At 40.7% G+C, this 25,566-nt stretch overlaps 1 protein-coding gene across 1 annotated transcript in view; it reads left to right on the top strand.

Annotated features, from left to right (window-relative positions):
- The first annotated feature begins 13,723 nt into the window (after positions 1-13,723).
- LOC132766586 (twist-related protein 2-like) overlaps positions 13,724-25,566 on the top strand; it is a 36,639-nt gene continuing 24,796 nt past the window's right edge. The window contains exon 1 of the mRNA XM_067463953.1: positions 13,724-14,484. Within this exon, the coding sequence (XP_067320054.1) occupies positions 13,890-14,468 (579 nt within the window). The 5' untranslated portion in view covers positions 13,724-13,889 and the 3' untranslated portion in view covers positions 14,469-14,484. The remainder of the gene's footprint in view (positions 14,485-25,566) is intronic.

Genomic DNA, 25,566 nt, shown 5'->3' with positions numbered 1-25,566 from the left:
CCCTTCCCCAGCGTGCCAACAGGGCCAATCTAGTAGGATGAAGCAGAGAAGCCTCAGAAGGCTTTCATGGGCCTCCTTTCCTGCTTAGGTGAAACCAGAGGTTGGAAAACATTCCTGTTTGGATTAGAATTTGCAGACTCCTCAAGGGCCAGGCCCTGGGGTAGGGATTCAGAGTATAGCTGAGGAAAGTTACTTTTTTTGGACTACAGCCTTAAAACTCCTAGCAAGCATAGGGGGAAATTCTGGGATTTGTATTCCAAACACGTAATATTATCTGACATGAGGCACAGTAGAGCAGTTCTCGGGTTGGGTTGCCTGATCTTAGGATTTGACCTTGAATTTCCAAGTTTTTTGGGACATCTCCTGGTGGGAGACAAAGATCTTAGGATTTGACCTTGAATTTCCAAGTTTTTTGGGACATCTCCTGGTGGGAGACAAAGATTTAAATTCCCCATTTTTGGGGTGAGAGTAGAGACAGCTCCAGGTAATTGGAATGGTTTGTGCCCCAATCTCCAGTTCAGCTAGTAGCTTAGCAGCATGTTACACAGTTTATGAGGCTTAACTAATGTATTGCTACTACTTAGAGAGACTTAGACTCTAAGGTGGTGCTGTGTATTTAGACAGCATCCTGATCTGAAAAACAGTCCTTTTGTCTAAGACATTTCTAATCAGGAAACTATATTTTCATTCCCACTCTCCCTCTTTCACTGAGTGAATTATAAATGCTGAGCAATTGAGGTTTACAGATAATTATGCTTAATAATATCACGGGGGGGGGGGGTCATGAGGGGGTGTCAGAAGTCATCAAGGAAAAACACAGTATTTTTCTGTTGATCATGGGAGTCCTGTGTGCCAAGTTTGGTTCAATATCATCGTTGGTGGAGTTCAGAATACTCTTTGATTGTAGGTTAACTATAAATCCCAGCAACTACAACCCCCAAATCACAAAATCTTTTTTTAAAGTGATGATCACTCCTTGGGTTAGTAGGTGTCTTGTGGCCAAATCTGGCAATTTGTCCAGTGGATTTTGAGTTATGATGTCACTCAAAATGAACAGAGCATTTAAATATAGATAGATAGATATAGATATAGATAGATACTCTTGAAACCATCATACTTATGTCACTCGAAGGATACAAATAAATCAACAGTTACTGTTTCGCCTTAAGCAGAGTCCCACTTTCAATCTTTAAGCCTCAGCTTAAATGAACACAAAACAGTGGCAGCAGAATTAAACATCCTTTATATTTATTGGTGGAATATCTACATAGGCTGGCAGTCTGACCCCTTTTCACATTTTGGTGGCAGTGGTGGGATATCAAAGAGTAGTGGGATATCTCAAAATAGCTGGCCAGAGAGGAGGGAATTCGTTTACAAGGACCAGGCATGTAGCCGGGGGGGGGGGGGGGGTTTGAGGGGCTTCAGCCCCCCCCCCCTGAAATTCTCATGGTGGTTCGCGAAAAGGCCTTCCTGGTGCATTATTTAAACTGTTACGTTCATTCATATCATGATCTGATCACCATGCTCAATATATCCCATATGCATGGGGGTATTGGGGTAATGATACAAAAGGTTTGCTAGGCTAGACCCTCTTTCACTCAGACTCAGCCCCCCCCCCGAAACTCAGCCCCCCCCGAACCCCCCCTGAAAAAAAATCAGCCCCCCCCCCCCCCCGAAATGAAATCCTGGCTACGGGCCTGACAAGGCCAAAGTTCAATGGGACAAGTGATGGAGCACAACTTTCCCCTGTGCACTTTTTCTGTTCTTTGTAGGTAGGGAGAGAAGCATTGCAGTTTCTTTCCAGGGTGTGCAAGGTTAGCCAACACATCATTGGTTTGTTGTTGTTATTTGTTTTTTCGTGTCAGGAGCTATTTGAGAAACTGCAAGTTGCTTCTGGTGTGAGAGAACTGGTCATCTGCAAGGATGTTGCCCAGGGGATGTCTGGATGTTTTTGATGTTTACCATCCTTGTGGGAGGCTTCTCTCATGTCCCCAGATGGGGAGCCAGAGCTGACATCCTCGCTCATCCTCGCTCTCCCCAGATTCGAACCTCCAACCTGTCAATCTTCAGTCCTGTCAGTAAAAGGGTTTAACCTATTGTGCCACCATTGGTAAGGGTGGTGGATTTACACCTTTGAGCTTCTGCCTGGTCTTGCATACGCTGGGCAAAGTCAGGCGGTTCAAGCTGGAATATGTCCATAGAAGAGCAAAGAAGATTATCAAAGTCTTGGAAACCAAGCTTATGAAGAAATACTTCAGAAGCTGGATATGATTAGCATGGAAAAGGGATGACTGAGAGGTGACATCATGGTTGTCTTTGAAAAGATATCATATAGAAGATGGGCCACCAAGCTTGTTTTCTGCTGCTTCAGAGATTAGGAACATTGGTTCATATTAAATGGTTCACATTTCCAGAAAAGAAACTCTGCCTAAAAACTTGACTGTAAGAGGCTTTTGATAATGGAATAAACAGAGCAGAGTTTTCCCAACATTTCATGTTGGTGGCACACATTTTAGCCATGCATCATTTTGCAACACAGTAATTCAGTTTTACTAGCAAACCAGAAATTAAACCAACCTCTTATAAGAGATATGCGTGCATATATAAATTGTAGTAACAAAATTTATGAGGACATGACATATCTTACAAAAACCTTTCGTTTATAAATTTTAAAATTATCACACATAAACTCGGAGGTTTCTTTTTACATTAATGTGACACGCCTACACATTGCAACTGGAACACTAGTGTGTCTTGACACACAGTTTGAAAGGCTCTGTAATAGATTGTCTCGGAGGGCTGTAGTCTTTGGAAGTCTTTAAACAGAGGTTACATACCTCTCAGAGTGTAATTGTGTACTCCTGCATGAAAGGAGGTTAGATCTGATGCTATTGTCATCTCTTCCAGTTCTAGGACTTTGCCATTCTGCCGTTATATAAGAAATATTGAATACTTCCTTGTCCATGTCTTTGAAAATACTCTAGTATCACTGGGTGCTGTTCCAGCATAAGCCGCCAACAAGATTTGACCCAAAGTAGTATGTAGCCTAGTGGCCACAAATGCATGCATGACCCCTACAAATACCATCTGCTTCCAAGTTACAGATGAACTGTTCCTGCTTAGGAGCATGTCAGTAAGATTTCCTGCCTTGGCTTTCTGTTTGGCTTGCTTTGCCACAGAAAACATCTTCAGGGCTCACTTCCAGATGCCCAGCTTTTCTTCTTTTCCTCCCAATGTAGCGTTCAATAATGGCTCAGTCAGTGTGCACACACACACACACACGCATATATATGTATGCACACACGCGCGCGCACACACACACCTTATTTCCTGCTGTACCCAGTTCCCCCTCCTCTTTTGCCCTGCACATCAAAGGCATGTAGTTGGATGTGAATTTCCTTTGGCAAAAATCAGAAAGGTCTGTTGCTCCAATAATGAGACAGTAAGATTTCTGACTCAGCTGGGAAACCTGAACATTTTGGGATGCTTCTTTGGGTGTGGGTGGTGCCAGCTTAAAACCAAGAGAAGCAGTGCTGGACCAGACTTTTTTGACCCTCTCATATTGACACAACTCATCCTTGGGATCTTTAGTCTATGAAGAGACCCAGAAAAACAGGATGACATAGTGAATCTAGCAGTGCAAAGCAGTTGCCGCAATACTCTCTTCACATGATATGTCATTTATGTGTGGACTTGAAGAGATTGGAAATCCCCCTTGCTGGCCCAGTTGGCAACCTCCACACTTTGGAAAGGTTATATAGAATCATAGAATCATAATTTGAAGAGACATTGTGGGCCATCTAGTCCAACCCCCTGCCAAGAAGCAGGAAAATTGCATTCAAAGCATCCCAACAGATGGCCATCCAGCCTCAGCTTAAAAACCTCCAAAGAAGAAGCCTCTACCACACTCCATGGCAGAGAGTTCCACTGCTGAACAGCTTTCACTGTCAGGAAGTTCTGCCTAATGTTCAGGTGGAATCTCCTTTCCTGTAGTTTGAAGCCATTGTTCTGCATCCTAGTCTCCAGGGCAGCAGAAAACAAGCCTGCTTCCTCCTCCCTATGACTTCCCCTCACATATTTATACATGGCTATCATGTCTCCTTTCATACATGGCTATCATATCTTCTGCAGGCTAAACATGCCCAGCTCTTTAATATGGAGAAGGTCTCTATTTTTGTAGTGTAGCAAAGGGAACCTCTCACAAGAATACAGCATGTCCATTTGCAAAGCAATCTTCACAGTGTGAAAATAAAGTGAGAAATTGAAGAACCCATGTTAGTTTCTTACGTAACCTTCACTTCAGTTTTTCCTTTTGCTTTGCATGAAAATGAATGTGAAAATAGTGTTTAGATAAAAAGGAAAGAGGAGGGGGAAGGTCGAGAGAAGAAATGTGGCAGTAACTTTAAAACTAATTGGTTTTTTCCCCTTTTGCATAAGTCTTCATAGATATCAAATCACTTCTTCAGATGCTAAAACATGTGGCTGGTCATTTGAGTTTGACAGCTGTTTTCAAAATGAATGTGGAAACCTACTAAATGAATGTTATAGTCCGTCTTCTTGGTATTATGCCTGCATAATTATTATGCAATCCTAAGTCAGTTTGTAGCATGCAGCAGCATAAGGATGGAAGAGAAACAAATCTTCATTACTAAAAAATACTGATCTGCTAGTTCCACAGTCAATATGGCAACCTAAGCTGCCACAGCTTCACTGTCTCCATGGCACCGCATGACACACTGTGGACTCTCCTGTTACTACCAACCTACACTAGGATAGTTGCACTGATCAAAAGAATTATAGCCTCTGTCTGATGCTCTGTCTATTTTTGCTACAACTAGTTGCTTGTATTCCTGCTAGCTTCTTATAGAATCTTTTCTGTCATTAGAAACCAATGTCCCAAATAATTCTTAGCCACCTAGTGATTAAAAATGGTAGTACAGTGCACAGGTCCATTAAAATCAAATAATATGTTTTTACAAACCATCACTCATATGTGAGCTACAGATGACTAGGTCTTACAGCCTTGGACCTATGAGGAAGACAGCATGTATATGTGTGTGTGTGTGTGTGTGTGTGTGTGCATATTCATGTATACAAACAGAGAAATCCTAGATTGTCTACTTAGTTAACTAATATTGCATCATGGCCTGCTCATCCCTAGGGCACCTTAAGAGACAACTGTTGGACTGAGTGAAGGAAGTCCATTTAGCTGGCAACTGATAGGAAGGGTGTTGAAATATCATCCATTTAGGATGATATTTCAACACCCTTCCTATCAGTGATCAAAGTTGCAACAAGGACAAGAGTTCTCCTTCTTTTGAACTCAAACTTCCTTGCTTGTAAGAAGGGAGTGGAAAGATTATTATGTCTATTCCTTGATCAGCTGCTAAAAAGATCTTATAGTCACCCAATTCAGCCACTGGCCCTGAAGGTGGACTGGTGTGGCACTTACGATAGGATCACAAGGAAAACTATGGTAAAACTAAATACATTTCAGTTATTGGTTATGGATGCTGGCTACAATCTACTGCTTTATTGGAGGAGACACATATCTGTTCTTTCCTCTGGTTCCAAGGTGAGGTAGAAAATGTAATGAAATGTCATTGGTGAGTGGGTTGTTGTAGGTTTTTTGGGCTGTATGGCTATGTTCTAGAACATGGCCTAGAACATGGCCATGTTCTAGTTTCCAAGCTGTACGGCTACATTTTCTCCTAAGGTTTCACCTGCATCTGTGGCTGGCATCTTCAGAGGATTTTCAAATACTGTCATTGGTGAACGTGAAGGCTTGTGTCTGCCTGTGGATCCTCCACAACAAAGTGATCTCTGAAAGAAATGCAGCTGTTCAAGAGTTAATGGGTCTTGAAGTCCCAGTGCCAGTCTTGAACAATGGGTGCCAACTAGACAGACAAAAAAGTGTTCAGGGTGTTGCCAACTTGCCATATACAATGGAGACCTCACGGAACGGGGTGTGGTGTAATACTATAGATGGGGAAATATTTCCAGGATAAAATCAAAAAGTATTATGAAAACCCGTGTGTCTATTCTGAGAAACCCATTAAATGTTCCCTTTGACTTTTCCAGGGTTTTGTAAAGGTATTATGCTAAATGTGTGACCATCTCCTGAAGTCCAGGGCACGGAGAACAGTTAGGCAACACTGTAGGGAGAATTCAATTGAAGTTAGCTTAGAATTAAGGGAGAGGTCAACGCATGTTTGCTTTCTGTCTCATTGAGGACTCTATGTTTCATATTTTGGGGAGTCCAATTTTCGATAACAGTGGAACTACATATTACTAAGGGAAAGACCCTCCATTTCTAGGCCTCCACTTCCTCTCATCCACATCAGCAACTAACTCATGGACCTTCATCAGTGCCAATTTTCCATGTTTTATTCATACTGGCAGTGGGTAAGACTGGACAATAAGCCTTGAACTGGCATCTTTTAAGCTTCCATTAATTTTGTGGAGTGGGGGAGTTCTGAAAAGGTGATGTCACAATGACAAGGAAATGAATTGTGGGGCTATCATTGATCAGGACTCCAGGCGCCAGGATCAAAGGGCCGCTGAGTGCTCAAGTTCCCGTTTACAGCCAGCCTTCCCAGGATCCTGCGTGCCTGTGTTCCCCAGGGTTGCCCAAGCAACAGCGTGCTCCAGCGGATGCTTTGCATTTTTTGATTAACGCCACATATGTTTCCACTCGAGGACAGAAATAATCAGAAAAACCTGTAGATTCAAAACCAGTGGTTCTCATCCTCTCCCTGTTGCAAGTACGCCACTGGGCCACAGCTATTCCTGGCTTCTTTATGATTTTAGCACAAAATGATTGGCCAGCTTGATCATTTAGAAAGTATTCCACATTTTGTAATGTGACTTGGTTTTGCTGATAAAGTCACAACTATACCCCTGAACTATCTCCTTGAAATAGAAATACTTTAGATTGGCAAATGATGTAACTATACCAGTATGGGTGTAAGGATGAAAAGGGCTATGGAATGATTAAATCTTTTATTTTGGTGAGGCACCAGTGCTCTTTGGCAGAGAAGGTTATAGACCTTGTAAAAATATCTCTAATTACATCCATTGAGATATCTAACAGGATTTCATTCTTAAAGTACAACAAAGAACATGCCCACACTCCTCACATCTATAGAGAAATGCTTCTAAAATACTTTGCATTTAGTAGTTCTAGAACGCTCCTTGAAATGGAATTCAACTATTAGGAATTCTGAATTTCCTAATTCATTCTGTCAATAATTTTCAAATACAGTAGAGTCTCGCTTATCCGACCTACACTCATCCAACATTCTGTATAATTCAATGCAGTCTGCCTCTTGCCCAGATCCACAGATGTTTCAATACATTGCGATGTTTTAGTGCTAAATTCGTAAATACAGTAATTACTACATAACTGTGCTGGTACGTTTGTACCAGGAGCTCCAACTTTATTTTATTTCTGTTAATCTGCTTGCAGTCATAGGACAGGCCTCCTGTCCATCATAATTAAGCTTTGGTTCTGCCCCTTGTTCAGGGCTCTGGGAGGGAAAGGAGCCATTTTTTGGGCAGTCTCACACAAGGAAGCTAAACTATAGGACATAGACTAGCTCGTCCCATAGAAAAGCTTATTTTCTCAAGACTATCCAGGGAAAAAGGAGCATCCAGGGAAACAGAAACAGAAATTCCAGGGAAAGGGTCCCAAGGCTCTGGCTGAGAGCTCACAGCCTCTCAGCCTCATAGCAATCAGAGGGAAAACAGCCCTGAAGTTTCAAAGAACTCTCTGAGGGAGGATAGAACTACAGATCCACCGAACTCCAGCTAAAATATCTTCAAGCCTCAGCTGGTAGGTCTACTCGATACCCAGACGCATATGGAATTGGTAGTAGGACCCACACCGATGAAGCATAGATAGTAAACAGCCTGGGAGAGGTTAAAAAGGGTTTTTTCCTACAGAGTAGGTTCAGTTAATCAAAGTTAGGTACCAGCCCATTGAGGACTAGACTAAGAAAGCCTTGAAGTGTTGTTTGAACCATTGAAGATTTGTTGTTTGTTCCGTAATAGAGACTCTAAAGACCATCACTTCAGAAAAATCCCTGAGAACCTCTCTTTGAGGTTCCCCTGGCTTCCCGCTGGGCTTAAAGTATACGTCCTATAGAAAAGTACAGCTATTACAGGCCCAGTGCGCGACAGAACAATAACGTTGCCATGTATTGAAGTGCTTTTTCTGTTGATTTGTTGTAAAACATATTTTGGTGCTTAATTTGTAAAATCATAACGTAATTTGACATTTAATAGGCTTTGCCTTAATCCCTCTTTATTATCCAACATTTTCGCTTATCCAACATTCTGCTGACCTGTTTATAAGCAAAAATCTACTGTATTGGTTTCCAGACTGTATGGCTACATTTTCCCCTGATGCCTCACCTGCATATGTGGCTGGCATCTTCACACCATTTTCAAATACTGTTCAGAGTACAGAACAGGCAGTCTCTAAGTTAAGCACAAGATAGGTTCTGTAGGTTTGTTCTTAAATTGAATTAGTATTTAAATCGGAACAGGCATGGGGTTTCAAGAATATACTGAGGAGGAGAGGGTTTCAACAGATGCAGATTTAAAGAGTGGAACTGTCTATCTGGATGCTTTTGAATCTAACTCCCATGTGTAACTTTTCACACTGATCCTTCAGTTGTATCTTTTAAAGTGAGCAGATATTACAAAACTCCATTCTAAATTCCACAAGTCTCTTTTCAAAGGGAAGTACTAATCCTATTCCATGTGCCTCTGGAACTTCCTTGGGGAATTGGGAACCTATGAGAAAGTCTAAGACATCGATAAAGATTGTGATAAGTTTCAAAACTTTTGGGAATGGTGTCAGATGACAAAGCTACCAAACATGTAGGGTTTCAACAGAATGCGGGGGAAATGTGTTAAAATTTCAAAATGCTTTGGAAGCCGGATGAGCAAGACTTGGACGAACGTCAGGACTTTTGTGAGCCAAGCTCTTATCCCTTAAATAGCTTTGAAGAGCTGATAGAATGATGACAATTATGATGATGATCCATTTCTTAAGAAAATAACATTTCTTTTGTGACCTAAATGAACTGGAAGATTTCAATTGGGCAAAAGAAGGGGATGGGCCTACTGAGCAAAACTAGAAATTAGAACTGCAGACTATTTTAGTTAAATTATGAAATTTCATAGAAAAAATAGTTTGTTGAAGTTGTAAGGAATTCTCAGAGCAACTCGATTGTATTCTTGCTTGTGTTCAAAACCATATTCCCATCATGGTCACTTTTCGGTTCCTTCATCTTTACCCAGTCCAATCCCCTGCCATGCAGGAAAAGCACAATCAAAGCACCATGACAGATGACCATCCATCCTCTGTTTAAAAGCCTCCACAGAGGAAGCTTCCACTACACTCTGAAGAGGAGAGTTCCACTGTTGAACAGTTTACTGTGAGGAAGGGCTTCCTAATGACCAGGTGGAATCTCTTTTCCTGTAATTTGATCCCATTGCTCTGAGTCCTAGTGCCCTTCTACACGTGACTGAAGCCCAGGAAGAACTGAGATATTAAATCCCAGTTCATTCCAGGATTTAGTTCCGACACCCAAACCAAACCCCACCCTACATCCATCCACCCCCCAGCTACACATTTTCCACCCCCACAACTGATCTGAAGAGCCTTCCAGCTATGTAGCCCCTTCAGGAGAGAGCTCTTGGCATGTGAAAATGACACATCAGGAAGTGAGGGGAGAGGGGTAATGTGTGATTTTCACACACCAGGAGCTCACTCTGAGGGAGGGGGCTGCACTGCCAGTTTCTTTGGGGGGGGAGATGGGCTGGGGGGGAAGGGTGGGGCACCATCCTATTCCTTTGGGCTCATAGAGCATGAAGAACTAGGATCGCTGTGGGGATTGACCCTCAGGATTGTGAAAGCAATCCCAGGAATAAATCCCCAAAGGGCCCTTACCTGGAAAGATCTGCACCTTAGCTTTCTATGTGTTAAGTGAATCCGGAGCAAACTGGGGAAATCCTAGTTATCTCTGGATTAATTTTGTTTTGCCTGAGGTGTTTTCCAGATAAAACTGAGTCAGGTGTCATGTTTTGGGCCTGTCTGGAAGGGTCCCTAGTCTCCAGAAAACAAGCCTGCTCCTTATGACATCCTTCCAAATATTTAAACATGGCTATCATGACTCCTCTCAGCCTTCTCTTCTGCCGGAGAAACACACCCAGCTCTTTAAGTCACTCCTCAGAGGGCATGGTTTCCAATCCTTTGATCATTTTGGACAGCCTCCTTTGAAAAACTCCAGCTTGTCAATATCCTTCTTGAATTGTGGTGCAATGGAAAAGTAATGGCAATGCAACACATAAAATCACTGTCACCCAACTGAGTAGCAGGAAGAGTTCAGTTTTCAAACTCTGTGATGGAATCAGCTGTTTAAAACATAATTTCCCAAGCTCAACTGAAGGTTCACCAACAGCTTGTATTTATTTCTATCTAGGGATGCAATTGATATTTTAAAATATTCAGAAGTAATAAAAAACAAACAAAGAAAACTGTGTCTCTTAAGTGTCAGCAAAGGAAACATCATGTTCTATGCAGAAAATGAAACTTTTGTACTGAATTAGCATTTCCTGGTCAGAAAAAGTTGTCTTCTGGGCAACAAAGAACAAAAGAAAAAGAAAGCCATGTGTAAATTTTGCACAAACTAGTTCCCAAACCACAAAGCATCTTTGAACACATTTTTTCCAAGCATTTCTTGCATAAGAATGGACAATGTTAAACTTACTCATTACTTCTCTGAGGATGAAATTATCAAAGACTTCTTTGTGCTTTTATGAATAATTGCTGCAACAAAAAGTTCGAAAGCTTCATCCCATCTCATGACAGAATAGGAAGTGATGGAGCAAACTCCTCAAAAGTCTAGCCTAACCTATGTCCTGCTGTGGGGCAGCCTTTCTGGCTGTTTCTCAATTTTACAAGTTCGTCCTGTCCAAACCAGGCTCCATCTGCAAAAGCTGGAAAGCCTGCAAGAAAGAGACCTCCTGCTTTCCAGGCTGCTGTGTGAATAATTTGCTCTGCTGCTGGCTTTATCCAGACCCACCTTGCTTTTCTGCCCTTTTGACTGGTGAACACAGTCCATAAGAAAGACAAGGAATGCCAAAAAAAAAGCCCTGTAAATCTCATTCAACTAGGAAATTATTGCAGACTTTTCCATGTATATTTCGAGTTAAGCATCACTGCATTGAATGGGACTGGCCACCTCTTCACACGGGGCATTTTTGCCCTGTTTTGCCGCTTTGTTGCATGGCAAGGATGGGGCTTGCCATGAACCATTACATGATGCATGGCAGGTCTTGGCCACATTCTTTCCAAAGTGGGATGGAAATGCCAAAAGGCACTTTTTCCACCACTACAGGGAGGAAAATGTAGTTTGGGTAGCTCCTTTCCTCCCCTTTTCCCTGTATGATGAAGGAAAGGGTGGTGAGGCAACATGCATTGCCACGCATTGCTGCCCCTTTTCCCATCTGATGGAGACAGGAATAGGGTCAACACATCCTGTTTCACCGCCATCATGTAATGGGAAGGAAGGAGGGCATGCAGGGTACCCCGCTCCGCGTGCCTTCCCTTTCAATGGTGTTTGCCGGCACAATGGCATAACCAGAAAGGGCCATGTGAAGAGGTCCTTATTCTAAGGAAAGTATGTGATGAATTTGTTATTTGCTGTTGTGCACCAATTGGTCAGGGCTCAATTAAAAATGACCCTAGAGCAAACCAGTCTGAGGATTATCTTGTCAAGATTTGTTTAGAAAGGGTTTGCCATTGCCTTTCTCTTGGACTGTGAGAGGGTGATTTGCCCCAGGTCACCCAGTAAGTTTCCATGGCTGAATAGGTATTAATTGCTGGAGTCATATTAGTCCAGCACTCAAACCTCTACCATACTGGCTCTTTAGAGCGGTTTACACAAAGGGAATATATTTCTGGTGCAAGACAATAAATATGAAAATTTTGTGCAAATTTTTATTTCTCTAGGAGTGAAAGTCTAGAAGTCTAAAGCATTCATTCAATTCCACTGGCCAACAGACATTTTGGTGCCTCAAATGTCAACCCTGTTTCTGGGTCTATTTTACCTGCTGATTCCAAAAATAACATCAGTTTCCCCCCTAACAGCTCTAGCATTTGAAACACAGTATATATACCATATAGCGGTCTTAATCTGCACTCACCCTTGGAAAATCATGATAACCATACCCAAGATACAAGAGTTGATTAGGTCTAGCCAATGCAGTTTTCTAAATCATCACCTCCAAACTCCTGCAAAATAGGCCTAAAAACCAAGATAGCAGGAAAAGGGGAATTTTTTGTTGTGTCTCAGAAGGATCTGTGACCCAAAAATATGACCCACTGATCGAGAGAGCCACACTTGCCATCCTAACTCTCATGCTTAAATTAAATTATCTTTCTAGTCCTTTTTTTTAATCCAAAGTGCTGTCTTTCGTGCAGGAAATGTCACACCCCAAACAAATATAAACAGGTGTTGTAAAGAGAGCACTTTCCCTGCTACAGATTGAGAATCCCTTATCTGGAATTCCAATATCTGAAATTCTCTGAAATCCAAAACTGTCTACATATATTGAGATAGCGACACCTTTGTTTTCAGGTAGTTGATCTTACACAAACGTTGTTGTATATTGTATAAAATATTGTATAAAATTACACTATGTAACAAAATTTGACCAAAAAAAGTTTTCTGTTCCTGTTTTGAAAGTTACTTTCTGTTTAATTGTGTGGAGCTTACATTGAAAGTAGTTGTTTATCCTCCAGAAAATTCATTTTTGTTGCTGTCACAAACTATGCTGAATTGGATGAAACTCTCTGAGAGATTCATTGAGAAACTATAGCAAAATTTGCTGCAGGATGTCCCGAAAAACAAAGTTTTGCAGTTTAATTAACTTTCCCCATGCTTTAATGATAGAACCAATTAGGAAAAGACATCTATAACCCAGGAACAAAAAATGTATTGCATAGTTTTAACTTTAGGTTATATGTATAATAAGGTGTAAATGAAACAAATTAATTTTATATTTAAATTTGGGTCTCATCTCAAAAAAACATTTGATTATGTACATATATGCAAATACAGGCATTCAAAAATCTGAAGAAAAAAAATCTAAAATTCCAAACACTTTTGGTCCCAGGCATTTCAGATAAGGGATACTCAGCCTGTAATAAACTCTCTAAGCTTAAAACAGCTGAGGTACAGCTAGCATCTTATAACCTACAACCTTGGGACAAAGCACCAAAGAGTCCACGCTGTAGCCACATCATCACAGTTTATCTTTTTGATTAATAACAGAGGCACCATAAAAGGTTGTAGCAACAACCACGAGCGCTTCCTGATCTTTCCCTGACTGGGTTTGGGGCAGGGGTCAGCCCGACAGACCCCTGTCAATTAGGACTGGTGAAGAAAACATCATCTGGCATTCAGGCAACTGCCAAGAGTCTCTGTGCCTCAGGGTGGTGATGGGGAGGGGGATGAGGGAAGGATACGGGGTGGAGTCGAGTGAGGGGAGAAGAGGAAAGGCAATCTGGAACCCATAAGCTCCCTTGATGTTTGCATTATGGTGAACGGTTGTCTTGGCCTGAGCATAGCCCCTCCCCTTAAATGCCTCGCCCTATCCGTAAAGGGCATTAACAAACTTTTTAACAAGGTCCCTCCTCTCTTTTAGCCCTCAAGGAGGTGGTGGGAAGGGTGTGGGGGTGGAGTGAAGGGAAAGGAGGGTGAATAAGCAAATCCTTGAAGGTAGAAGGAACTCAGAGAAGCCTCTTTGAAAACCAAAGACAGGGCTAGTGGTTGCACTTTGCTCCAAACCCCAAAGGTTATCCTCTGATTCGGATGCACTGTGGCCTGTTAGGTCCAGGTCTCCAGTGCCTGAGCCAAGTGGGAAGGGAAGTCGATTTGGAGACGATGAAAGAGGAGAGCTTGTGCCCCGACTCTCCTGAGGACAGCTTGGAGACCAGTGAGGAAGAAAGCGAGAAGATGCCAAAGAAGGGCCTCCGCAAGAGAAGCCAGCTGGGCAAGCCCTCCTCCTTGGCCCCATCTGCCCTTCCCGAGTGCAGCACCCCCTCTCCACAGGGCAAGCGCAGCAAGCGGAGCCCTGTTCCCCAGACCTTTGAGGACATGCACACACAGAGGGTGATTGCCAATGTGCGAGAACGCCAGCGCACCCAGTCCCTGAATGATGCCTTTGCTGAGCTGCGCAAGATCATCCCCACCCTGCCCTCGGACAAGCTCAGCAAGATCCAGACCCTCAAGCTGGCCTCCCGCTACATCGACTTCCTCTACCAGGTCCTGCAGAGCGATGAGCTGGACCACAAGATCTCCAGCTGCAACTACCTGGCTCACGAGCGGCTCAGTTATGCCTTCTCGGTCTGGAGGATGGAAGGGGCCTGGTCCATGTCAGCATCCCATTGAGATACTCAGCCAGAAGGTAAATCTTTTGACTACAACGTCATCTTCTAACTCTTTGGCCAATTTTAAGCTTAAGAACATAGTTGCATGTGTTGGATGGGAAGTAGCTATAAATTTTGTTCTTTTTGGTAGGATGAAACATCTAATGACCCTTTTCCTCTTTTATAAAGACTGACTTCCAGCATGTGCCGAATGTCATTCTGTTTGTATTCAATCATCGCGCAACCGACTGCTAGCCAGAATGATAAATATATGGGCTTCCAGGGTGTCTTCAGATCCTGGTAGCACTGGGATTCATAAAGACAACTAGTTTTCAATTTTAAAGAGAGAAATGAAAATGGTACACTCAAGGGCATTGATGCTGCTGCAGGTCTGCATACACCGTTCTTTTGCCTGACTGTCATTGATTATCAAAGCCTGCTTAGTAGGAATTTATTGCAGTATGAATGAAGATTTAGATCACACTATAGGTAAATGCCATCTCTCTCCTATTGCCTATCAATTCCTTTTGGAGAGGGGGTAGGATATGATGAAAGTTTTATTATAATTTTTTATTATTGCCTTTTCCCTCCAGTTGTTCCACAAGAACTCACAAGCACATGTCTTCAAACTAAAATTGCCCATCTTTAAAGCTCTTGTTGAAGATGAAAGCTGTACACAGGAAAATAAACCCAATTCAGAAACAGTACAAAATATTTATCTATTGGAAATTTTAAAAACTTTTTACTGATAAGAGTTTAATGCTTTCTTGCCACATGGTGATCACAATAGGGTGATATTGTGGCAGGAAAACATTAAACTCTCATAAGATCAAAGTTTTTAAAAAATCTAAATTTGTCTGTTTTAACTCTTTGTAGCTGAGTTGTCGAAAGATTTTAGCTGCTGGTTGAAACATTTCTAATATTTTGTTGTGTTTCATTCCCTTGTAGCTTGAGTTATCTGTGGATTTTAGCATCAAATCCAACTACACATTTTAGAAATATAGCGAGACTGGTTTTATCTTGGGTATGTTTTTTCCATAACCAACTCTTTTTTCTTTTCTATTTTCTTCCCTTCTTTTGTCAACCTGAGAATCAGCTGTGCATTTCTCTGCATAGTTTATCTTCTTCAGCAGAATTCATCTAACTGTCATATACTTCTACAGATTTCCCCTAAAGAAGGCTAAACAGAATTTTCACACATGAAGCATTGGGTTAGTCTGCTTCCAAAAGAAATGCAAAAAAGCTAGGTTCAGGGAAGGATACATGTGATTCAAGCCCCTAACTTGAAGATCCTTGTTTATTTTGAACAGCACACCCATATAACATAACCACATGCTATAAAAAGCAAGGCTGAGGTTCAAAGTTACTTCATGCCATTACTTGCAAAGGCATCCTGATGAAGATACGCAAATCTTTCACCCATTCCTGTGAGACAAGACATCATTGTGTGAAACTGAGGCTAATAACAATGTGCTATCAATATCCTGATTGTGTACACCAATGCCTTCTGTCTTAGGACACTTCGACACAGCTCTATATCCCAGAATACCAAGGCAGAAAATCCCACATTATCTGCATTGAACTGGGTTATCCAAGTCCACACGCAGATAATGTGGGATGCCTCGATACTCTGGGATATAGGGATGTGTGGAAGGGCCCTAAGAATAAATCAATGTACCCATCACTATATAGGTAAGGTACCTCCTGATTCTATATACACAGTAATGTTGATGATATTGCACACCACCCATAAATATACATGGTATTAGGAAGGGATACAGGAAATATAATTTCCTATAGCAAAAATAAGCCAATCAAAGAGATGTTCTTGCTAGAAGTAGGAACAACTAGGATATTGCTTTCATCCCATTAGAATTAGATCACAATTTTGAATGATACAGGAAGATTTTTAAAAGTTGTGTTTTAGCTCATAGGGAGGGATGCCGGGGTTCCATACACCAGCTTCTGCTTTTCTCTATAATTTTCTCTTTTTTAGAGGGTGAATTCCATGGCACATGTCCCAAAATAATGCCACTCTTGAATAATGCTCAGATTCATGTTTGTAATGGTGATGGCACATACATGAATACGTACAGCAGGACATTGTGCAATCAAGTTACGTACATAATTGATGCATGGGGGTTATACACATTGTATCTGGAAAAGATGGCTACACTTTTGAATGGGGCAGACAGTACCACGTTTAGCCTCAGTTCACAGTTCATATGTGCCAAACAGTAGTGCTTTTGATCAGTACTGCAAAAATATATTTGCCATGTCACTACAGAACTACAAGCAGAAATGCATTTCATTTCAGATGACATGCTGAGGAACTGATCAGTCTGATGTGTCTTTGAGAGCTTTGGAGAAAGGTCTGATGGGAAATTAATGGTTCTTCCTTCCCTTGAAACATAATGCAGCAACGGAGAAAGTCATATTTCTCTCTTCTATGCAATGTATAGAAGTCTATAGAGGTTGCATACACAGATGAATCAGCCTGCCACAATAATGAAATATGATGATCCAAAAATCTACAATTAGAAAAGCTTAGTCCTGCAGCCAGGCTATATTATGCATATTAAATAAAATGTGACATGGCAAGTAAGACAAGCAAAATAACAGAAAGATAGCAATATTTTTGAGGTAGCATGGTTGCAATTTATTTATTCTATAAATCAAACTAATGTGTGAAAAAGACATCTTTCACTGACTCACAGATCTATTTGGAAAAGACTAGTACAACAGAACTACAATAATTACAAATGGATTCATTTTGCATTAGAGAGAGAATGAGAGAGAGAGAGAGAGAGAAATGAGGGAAAGAAAGAGGTGTGAATGGTTTTCCTTATTTTGTATGACTTGGTTTGTACCATTTATTTTGCACAAGTCTTTCTTCTTTCGCCATAAGAACTATCATAGCGCAGCAAAACCGAGCTTTCCAAGACCTGCAACCAGATTTCTTTTCAACAATGAGGACTAGAAACTTGCCAGAGGGGAACGGGGTGCAGATCAATTGCACATCATGTTTTAGCATAAAAAATATCTCAGCTTCAATCCCTGGGATCTTTGGATAGGGCTAGAAGAGACTTCTGCTTGAAATACTGGAGGACTTTTGACAATCAGAGCTGACAATACTGAACTGGATACATCAATCTTCTGCCAATGTATGGAGCTTCTAGTGCAGGGTGTCAAGCTCATTTCCACCAAGGGCAGGTGGAATTGCCTTCAAAAGGCCATTTGTAATTGTAAGACTATAAATATAACAATGTTGCCCTGGCATTGACAGCATTGTGGGCATGTTGAGCCAGATTTGGCCTGCGGTCTTTGTATTTGACATGTGTGATCTAGTGTCTTATAAAAGAGATATTAAGACAAAATTTGTGATGCCATCTCCTAATAATATGAGAATTAATCGAAAATGTATCTGCATACGAATCACAATAGTCTCAAAGGCTGCGATCTCACTGAATTTCATTTGGAGATATTAAATAACCAATTTGACCAAAGTCTTCCCACAGTTGTTTCTGATTACAGATGTACAAATAGTTAAATAGGATTCTGAATCCTAGAAAAGGGAAACAAAAACAAATCCCAGCCAATCAATTGAAAATAATGTTCGCTGTGTGTGTGTTCATTGAGATCTGCCCTGAATCTCTTTCGGGGTGAGAAGGGCAGAATATAAATACTGTGAATTAATTAATTAATTAATTAATTAAATTGAATGAATTTGTTATAGAGCACTGAATGAGGCACATTATTGTTTCAACCAAAAGGGATGATAAAATGCATCCCGTATGAGATCAATACAAGAATACAAAGATTCCAAAGATATAAAATAATACTTTTTTTAAATGATGCAGGCGAGAACAAAGAGGTAAAATCATTCCTTTGCCTTGTAGCACAATTACAAGGTTGCAAAAGGGGGAAGGAGATCAGCTTTGATTTCTGAATTTCTGCAGGAGTGTCCTATCAGAAAGCCTGAATGCATCCCTAACCAAATTATTTCCTCTTAGTAAACAGCCAGTGGAAAGGACCTTAGGGTCTTTCTCCAGATGGGATTCCACACACCGGGGGCCAACCTGGAAAATGTCAAATCCGACTTCCGAAGGTAGCAACGCTCACAAAAGGCGGCACTCAAAGCCTCTAGGGTCACATAGACACACACTGAAACAATCTTCCTGCCTGGTGCATATTCTGTCCATTGCTTGAGTATGCAATGTGACTGGGCATTACAGGGCAATTAAACCGAAGCAAAAGGTGACCACTCTCCGGAATTGCTCCAGGCAGAGAGAGCAATGCCCAGAAAAAGGAGAGCCTTTCATACCTGGACTTGACTCTTGACCCCGGTGGCTATTTTCTCCCCATGGAAAATGAAAGCTCAAAGCCTTTTCCGATGCCCCTCATCTTTCCTTCATCATTTTTACTCATTTCCACATGTTGGAAGATTTATCCACTGCTCCAAAGGGAAGGGACAATGCAGGCCTAAGCAAAATTAGGAATTGAATTATTGATCAGTTCTGCTTTCTCCCACATTCTCATTTTCTTAAAAAAAACCACTTAAAATTACGAACAAATACGTCAATTTATTTATTTACTTACTTACTTACCTTATTTATACCCTACCTTTCTCTACCCCGGGGGAACTCAAGGCGGCCAACAAATGGCACCAACAAAGTGCCTCAAAACATACAAAATTCACCTTAAAGGAGGATGCTTGCCATAGATGCAGGCGAAACGTCAGGAGAAAATGCCATATAGCCCGAAAAAACCCACAAGAACCTAGTGATTCCAGCCATGAAAGCCTTCGACAATACATTCACCTTAAATTGATTTGAATTAAAAATTACAACATAATAAACATGATTAAAATACAATCAAGGTTAAAGAACACACCATCTTTTATAGTCATTCCAATTTTCTACAAAATGTATCATGTTCATCCAGTAGCATTGACTACATTCAAACAGCAACAGCGATTCTCAGTACCAAAGACATTGCACTTCCATCTAAGTAAAATCCCAAAGATGAGAAATCTTTAAAGAAAAAAGGAATAGTAATCCTAGCTCTGCACTACTGTCTGGGGTGAATACTCAATGAGTTAAATCCAAAGTTTCAAAATTTCAGTGCTCAGAGCCTTCTGCCCGAATTTTGCACATCCTTTGCTTTATTCTCTTCAGAATTCAGTTGTTGTTTTGTTGTTGTTTTTTGTCGTGTCAGGAGCGACTTGAGAAACTGCAAGTTGCTTCTGGTGTGAGAGAATTGGCCGTCTGCAAGGACGTTGCCTAGGGGACGCCCGGATGATTTGATGTTTTTATCATCCTCGTGAGCAAATTAATCCTGACTATTTCAAGCTTCTCCAAATAAATATAATGATAACAATATATCAAATACAGATGTGTACATATATTGTCAAAACACACATTAATCTATGCAGCTATCTAGTTTTTAGACATATGTTGAAAAGCATGATTTCCATGATTTAGATTATTTACACATTTCCTTTTCTAAAATCAAAATTCAGTGTTGCCATCCTTTTTGGAATTGAGCAGTGAGAAGTAAATAAATCCCTACCATCTCAATAATAATAATAATAATAATAATAATAATAATAATAATAATAATGTAGTCATGCACATACATTACCAAATCATCTCTATATAAATCTGTCTATCTAATTTATCTATCTATCCATCTCTGTCTGTTAGTTTACCCCTGTTTGTGTGTGTCTTCAAGATTTATTTGACTTTTATGCCAATCCCATGAATTTTGTAGAGTTTTCATAAAGAATACTCAGAACTGGTTTTGCCAGGCCCTTCCTTCAAAAGGACCTGGTATTCGTTGACAGTTTCTCATCCAAATACTAATCAAATCTGAGTTAACTTCGCTTCCAATATCAGTCGGGATCTGATGCCTTTAGGGTATTTAGGCCTTTCCCAGTGGTACAATGTTCATTATTCGGCGTAATACATCCAAATGAGTAATTTTTACCAAGGGAATTTAAAAATAATGTTTGTATCCTGTTTGTGAAAAGGAATTCAGCAAACACAAGTAAATTCATCCCTTCCTTACTATCCAAATTCTCTCTCTCTAATCTCTATTTGTGTATTTCTACCCACTTTCCTGTAACAATGCATATATAATCTCTTGTTCTGCGTAGTTGCTTTTAGATATATGCTCAAAAGAACTGTTTTCATATTTATTTTTCGTATTTATTTTTCAAAAATAGTGTAAACATCTATCCCGTTCATTCATTGCAAGTAAAAAAAAATCCCTACCACCCAATTTCCAGCCCCCAAAATATAATTAAAACATTATATCAAATACAATCATATTTTATTAAATCACCTATATATATCATCTATATATATCCAGCCTATCATATAGCTATATATCTGTCTGTCTTTCTATATGCTTGCCAACTTATCCAAAATTATTAAGTGTCATTATTATACATTATATGCCCAAATCGGTTAATTTCACTATGTATGCTTCTCCACAATTTAAAATTTAAAAGTCCTTTGTAATGAATTTATGTGTGATTTCTGAAGAATTCTTTTCAAAAAAAGAAATCAACAGAAGTCTTAACCTTTCTTAACCAGATCAGAAACTTGGAGATCATTTACACATCACCAGGAAGAAAGAAAAAGGATTAATATATCTGTATCTCCCCAAAAAGGATCTAAATCTTTGTTTTTTAAAAAAAGAAGAAGAATATGAAACATGGTAATTATTTGGATAAATGCACATTCAGAAATAAGGGCTACAATTTAAATAAGAAATGGGAAATGACGGAAAACCTAATAGGCAGGTCTATAACTATGAAGTAATATGTTTGCTAGCTCAACCTGGTGTGTAATTGCTTATTGTTGAAGTTTTCCTTTCTTACAGTGCTTATTAAATATATATATATATTTAAATCTTAATTAAGCTGCAAATTCTAATCGAGCCATGTCTTCTGTAAACAGGAACTTGCTTCTTGCTCTTGATTAGGGGTCCTCAAACTAAGGCCCAAGGACCGGATACGGCCCTCCAAGGTCATTTACCCGGCTCAGGGTCAACTTAAGTCTGAAATTACTTGAAAGCATACAACAACAACAACAATCCTATCTCATCAGCCAAAAGCAGGCCCACACTTTCCATTTAAATACGAATAAGTTTATATTTATTAAAATTGTTCTTCATTTTAATTATTGTATTGTTTTCTTGCACTACAAATGTGCTAACTCACATATAGCCAGGTGAGGAGTTCATCATTATATGGATATAAGTAATGTACATCTCTTGATTCCACTTGCCTAAAACTTGCAAAAGTGGTTGGAAGTTCATATGACTAATGGATGATGCAGGTCGTTGATCTGGGTTGCTTGTTCTTAATTGTACAATGGTAGTGGTAGTGATGTTATAGGCATCCAGATAGCCAGAATTAAAGCTCCAGTCCTAGCGCTACTGGATTTTAATCAGTCAAATGTTGACTTTGTGTATAAAAAGGGCCTGGAAAACTTGGGCAAGGTTGTGTTTAGCATCCTCACTGAGATGTGTGCAGAAATTAACATAACCTTCAACTTTCACAGATGAAAACTGGGCTCATGTGTCAAGAAATATCTTAATGTGTTTAAGAGGGCAAAACATGGAAGTATATCAAGGAAAAAGTGGAAAAGTAGGGGAAGAAAGAGAAATTTGGCCATTTTAAAACAGCTGAAGAAGTGGAACGCAGAATTAGTCAGGGCTGTCCCTGCCAAATCAGGTATAAATTAATTCCTGGACAAACAGTACCCACTCAAGGATGAAACAGAAGGGTTATTCTCTTCCACACATTGCTTATTTTCTCTCTTTAGTGGGCAGAAATACAAGACATTTCCATGTACCAAGTAGAGCACATGGAAGAAAATCCAGGCCAGATAAGGTCTGGGCAATCTCATTTCTGGGGATATGCCAACTTTTCTTACTGGTATAAAGGCTACATCTAGATAAATTTGAATATAGACATCTTCTAGGAAAATTTCAGTGAAATATCTCCCAGGTTTCATATTTGGCCTCTCCAGGGAAGAGAAGGCATGTTCCCTGTCTGAAATTGTGGTGAGCCTTTGCCAGCTATTATAGACAACAATAAGCTAGAGAAGAACCAATAAGATGATCCAATCTATACAGGCCAGAAAACCCAAATTGGGACACAAATTGCTCTAGGACAGACATGGGCAAACTTTGACCCTCCAGGTGTTTTGGACTTCAACTCCCACAAATCCTAATAGCTGACAGACTGTTAGGAATTGTGAAAGTTGAAGTCCAAAACACCTGGAGGGCCCAAGTTTGCCCATTCCTGCTCTAGGATGTCCACACAACAGTCATGGGCACCTGCCTTCTAGCACGGAATTAAAGTCTATTTTATTCCACATTAGCAGAAGTTGGGGAATGCTCAGGAGTTTCCTAGAAGCTCTAATTTGACCCAGTCCAGTTGTCTACGCAGTCCAGTGCTGTCATCCACTTTTTTTCTACGCACTGTAGCACAGGTAAAAGGAAAAAGGGATTAATGTATTTGGGTTGCCCATGCACCCCCCCCCCCCACACACACACACACATACTCCCATGTTTCCAAGTTCTCATCGGTACCTTCACTGATGTCAAGAAAGGCACCTGGAAAATGCTGTTAGAGCAACAGACAACAGCAAAAAACAAGGCTGATGTCCCGCAAGGCCAAAACAGGTTGATCCCAATTGGATGGTTTGGACTCTGTTCCTGCCACTACAACAGTTTGGGAGCAAAACATGTAAACATGCCCGCAATGCCCTGTGTTTATGTGTCCTTGTAGATGGCCCTAAAGACCTCATCACATGGACTTCCTTGATGTGGGGGACAAGGGGGGGATCCATAGGGTAACAGGGGAAATCATGGGGCAGAGGGCTAAATCTGTCACCCAGTGCCCCACATTGCCTGCATCATCCACTTGCCCATCACATGCTGGAAAGCGTACCTTTCTGGCATGCCCCCACACTGTCCACATGATTTTCTATCTGAACACAGGTAGTTCCCCATATTCAATATTTCTCATTGTAGAAAACTTTGCTGGTGCAGCCAGCACACAGCCTCACTGAAAGTAGGTTGGCCCCATGTAAGCTGCCCCGAGTTCCTTAGTGGAGATGGAGGCAGAATATAAAAATAAAGTTGTTGTTGTTGTTGTTTTGCTATTATTATTATTATTATTATTACTATTATTATTATTATTATTATATTAAATATGGCAGGCTCCGTGCCAGCTGTGTGGGCGAAGTGTTCTATGACTGGGAATTTCCCTCATATGATGAGGTCCTAAGATATTTTCCTATCTCAGGACCACCCTGGTATTAAACACAATGAAGCTCGGATTCGGATTCAGATGGGAGAGAGACAATAAAAATACCCACCAGCCATTCTACCCGAGAGCCCTGGTCATTCCTCTTCTTGAACGATAAGGTTATGTGTTAGCCCATCACATATGCCAGCTTCTTGCCTTCAGGTGTGCTGGGAGGCACTGCTTTCTTGCAAGTGCTGAGATAAGATGCAGCTGCCACTCCAGTTTAGAACTCTGTGGGGCAGGAGGGATCTTATTCTTTGTGGTCTCACAATGGTAATGCTTCCCATTCCATGTTACACTTGCCATTCAATCCATGCATTCATTCATGCCACCACTTCTTGTTTTGTTCCTATTTTACCCTTTTTATACTTGGCCCATATAACTATTCTAGAGTCAAAATACAAATGAAGGAAGGAAGACCAAACACAGATAATATTCCCAACAAAAACAGGAATACAATTAACTAAATTCAGAACTGTCTGCCCCGCCACACTAGGCAGCCACTCAAATGTAAGCATAAACAAGGGATAATTATCATTACCAGAAGACAGCAAGATTGACATTCCAAAGAGTTCCCAAAAGCAAACATTACACAAGTTCTTCATTGAATCTAGAACAAAGAAAGCTGATTGATGCCAAGCCTGACCATTGCTTCCAGTTGGTCAACATTATCTGTACCACAGCAGTTTTCAAACTATGCTAAGATGTTTCAACCTTCCTTTTCAAGCTGGATTTGCAGTCTTAAATATCTCAAAGATGAAAGATTGAGAACCACTTGGCTTCAGTAATCAGAAGTAGCCTTACATGGTTTCAGGGTCTTTCTAGTCTAGAGAACCTTAAATCTTGATTATTTACAGGCAAAGTATTTGCCCAGCTAATGAGCTCTTGTCCTTCCCTATAATAAATGCAGAATGGCAGTAATTATAATAGATATTTATTTTAGGCAATATATGTGTTCATTATAGATTTGTAAGTATAACTTTCCCAAATAAACTGACTTGTACTGAATATGACACTTGTACTGAATAAACTATGTATTCTTACTCGTAACCTATGTAAATGCTACACCATCAACCTTAAGATCCAATCACCAAATCAGACAAGTGCAAAGAGAATGATATTTCCACTCCACTCAGCCTATAAGTGAAAGTGTAACAATCAGAAGCAGGACCCCTGTTGCAAGTCCTTGTCAAAGTACTGTGCTGGTGGAATTGTCAGCTCCTTCTCCTGATTCAGTGGCTGGCTTTGAGGTGGACTGGGGTGGTGGTGGTCAAACCAGTCCCATCTACTGGGGCATCTAAATCCGGGTTAGTCCGAAGCATTGCTGTTTCATACTAGCCCTGGATTTGGTGAAGGTGTTTTCAGATCTCTGCTTCCAAATCGTAACAGTCGCAAAAGTGCAGTCTTGAACATCCTGTCGAGCCAAACCTGGCTTGGCTATTTTCTGTTGTTGCTCCTAGCCACCACCAGGCACCTTTGCTGATGTTGACAAAGGTGCCCAATGGCCACCAGGAGCTTTCTGCTGCATGTTGCAACAAACAACAGAAAAGGTAAGCGCCATTCCTTTTCAGTGTGCCATGGAATGCAGGGAAAATGGGATGGCAGCACTGTCTCATATGAAAAGTTGGGTTAGTTCAAATTAGAACTGGTCCGGTTGTTCACACAAAACCCTCAAGTCTGTGTATGTGTATGAGTGGGTGCTCTGAGGTTTCAGGAAAGCTCTGGAACATTTCCCGACTTCTGTTAGTGCAGGTTGAAATCAGGTTTACCCATTTAACCCTGCATTAGGGAC

This window comes from Anolis sagrei, chromosome 2, assembly GCF_037176765.1.
Source record: "Anolis sagrei isolate rAnoSag1 chromosome 2, rAnoSag1.mat, whole genome shotgun sequence".
Classification (NCBI taxonomy): domain Eukaryota; kingdom Metazoa; phylum Chordata; class Lepidosauria; order Squamata; family Dactyloidae; genus Anolis; species Anolis sagrei.
The sequence above is the reverse complement of the archived record's forward strand: the minus strand, read 5'-3'. Positions and strand labels throughout refer to the sequence as shown.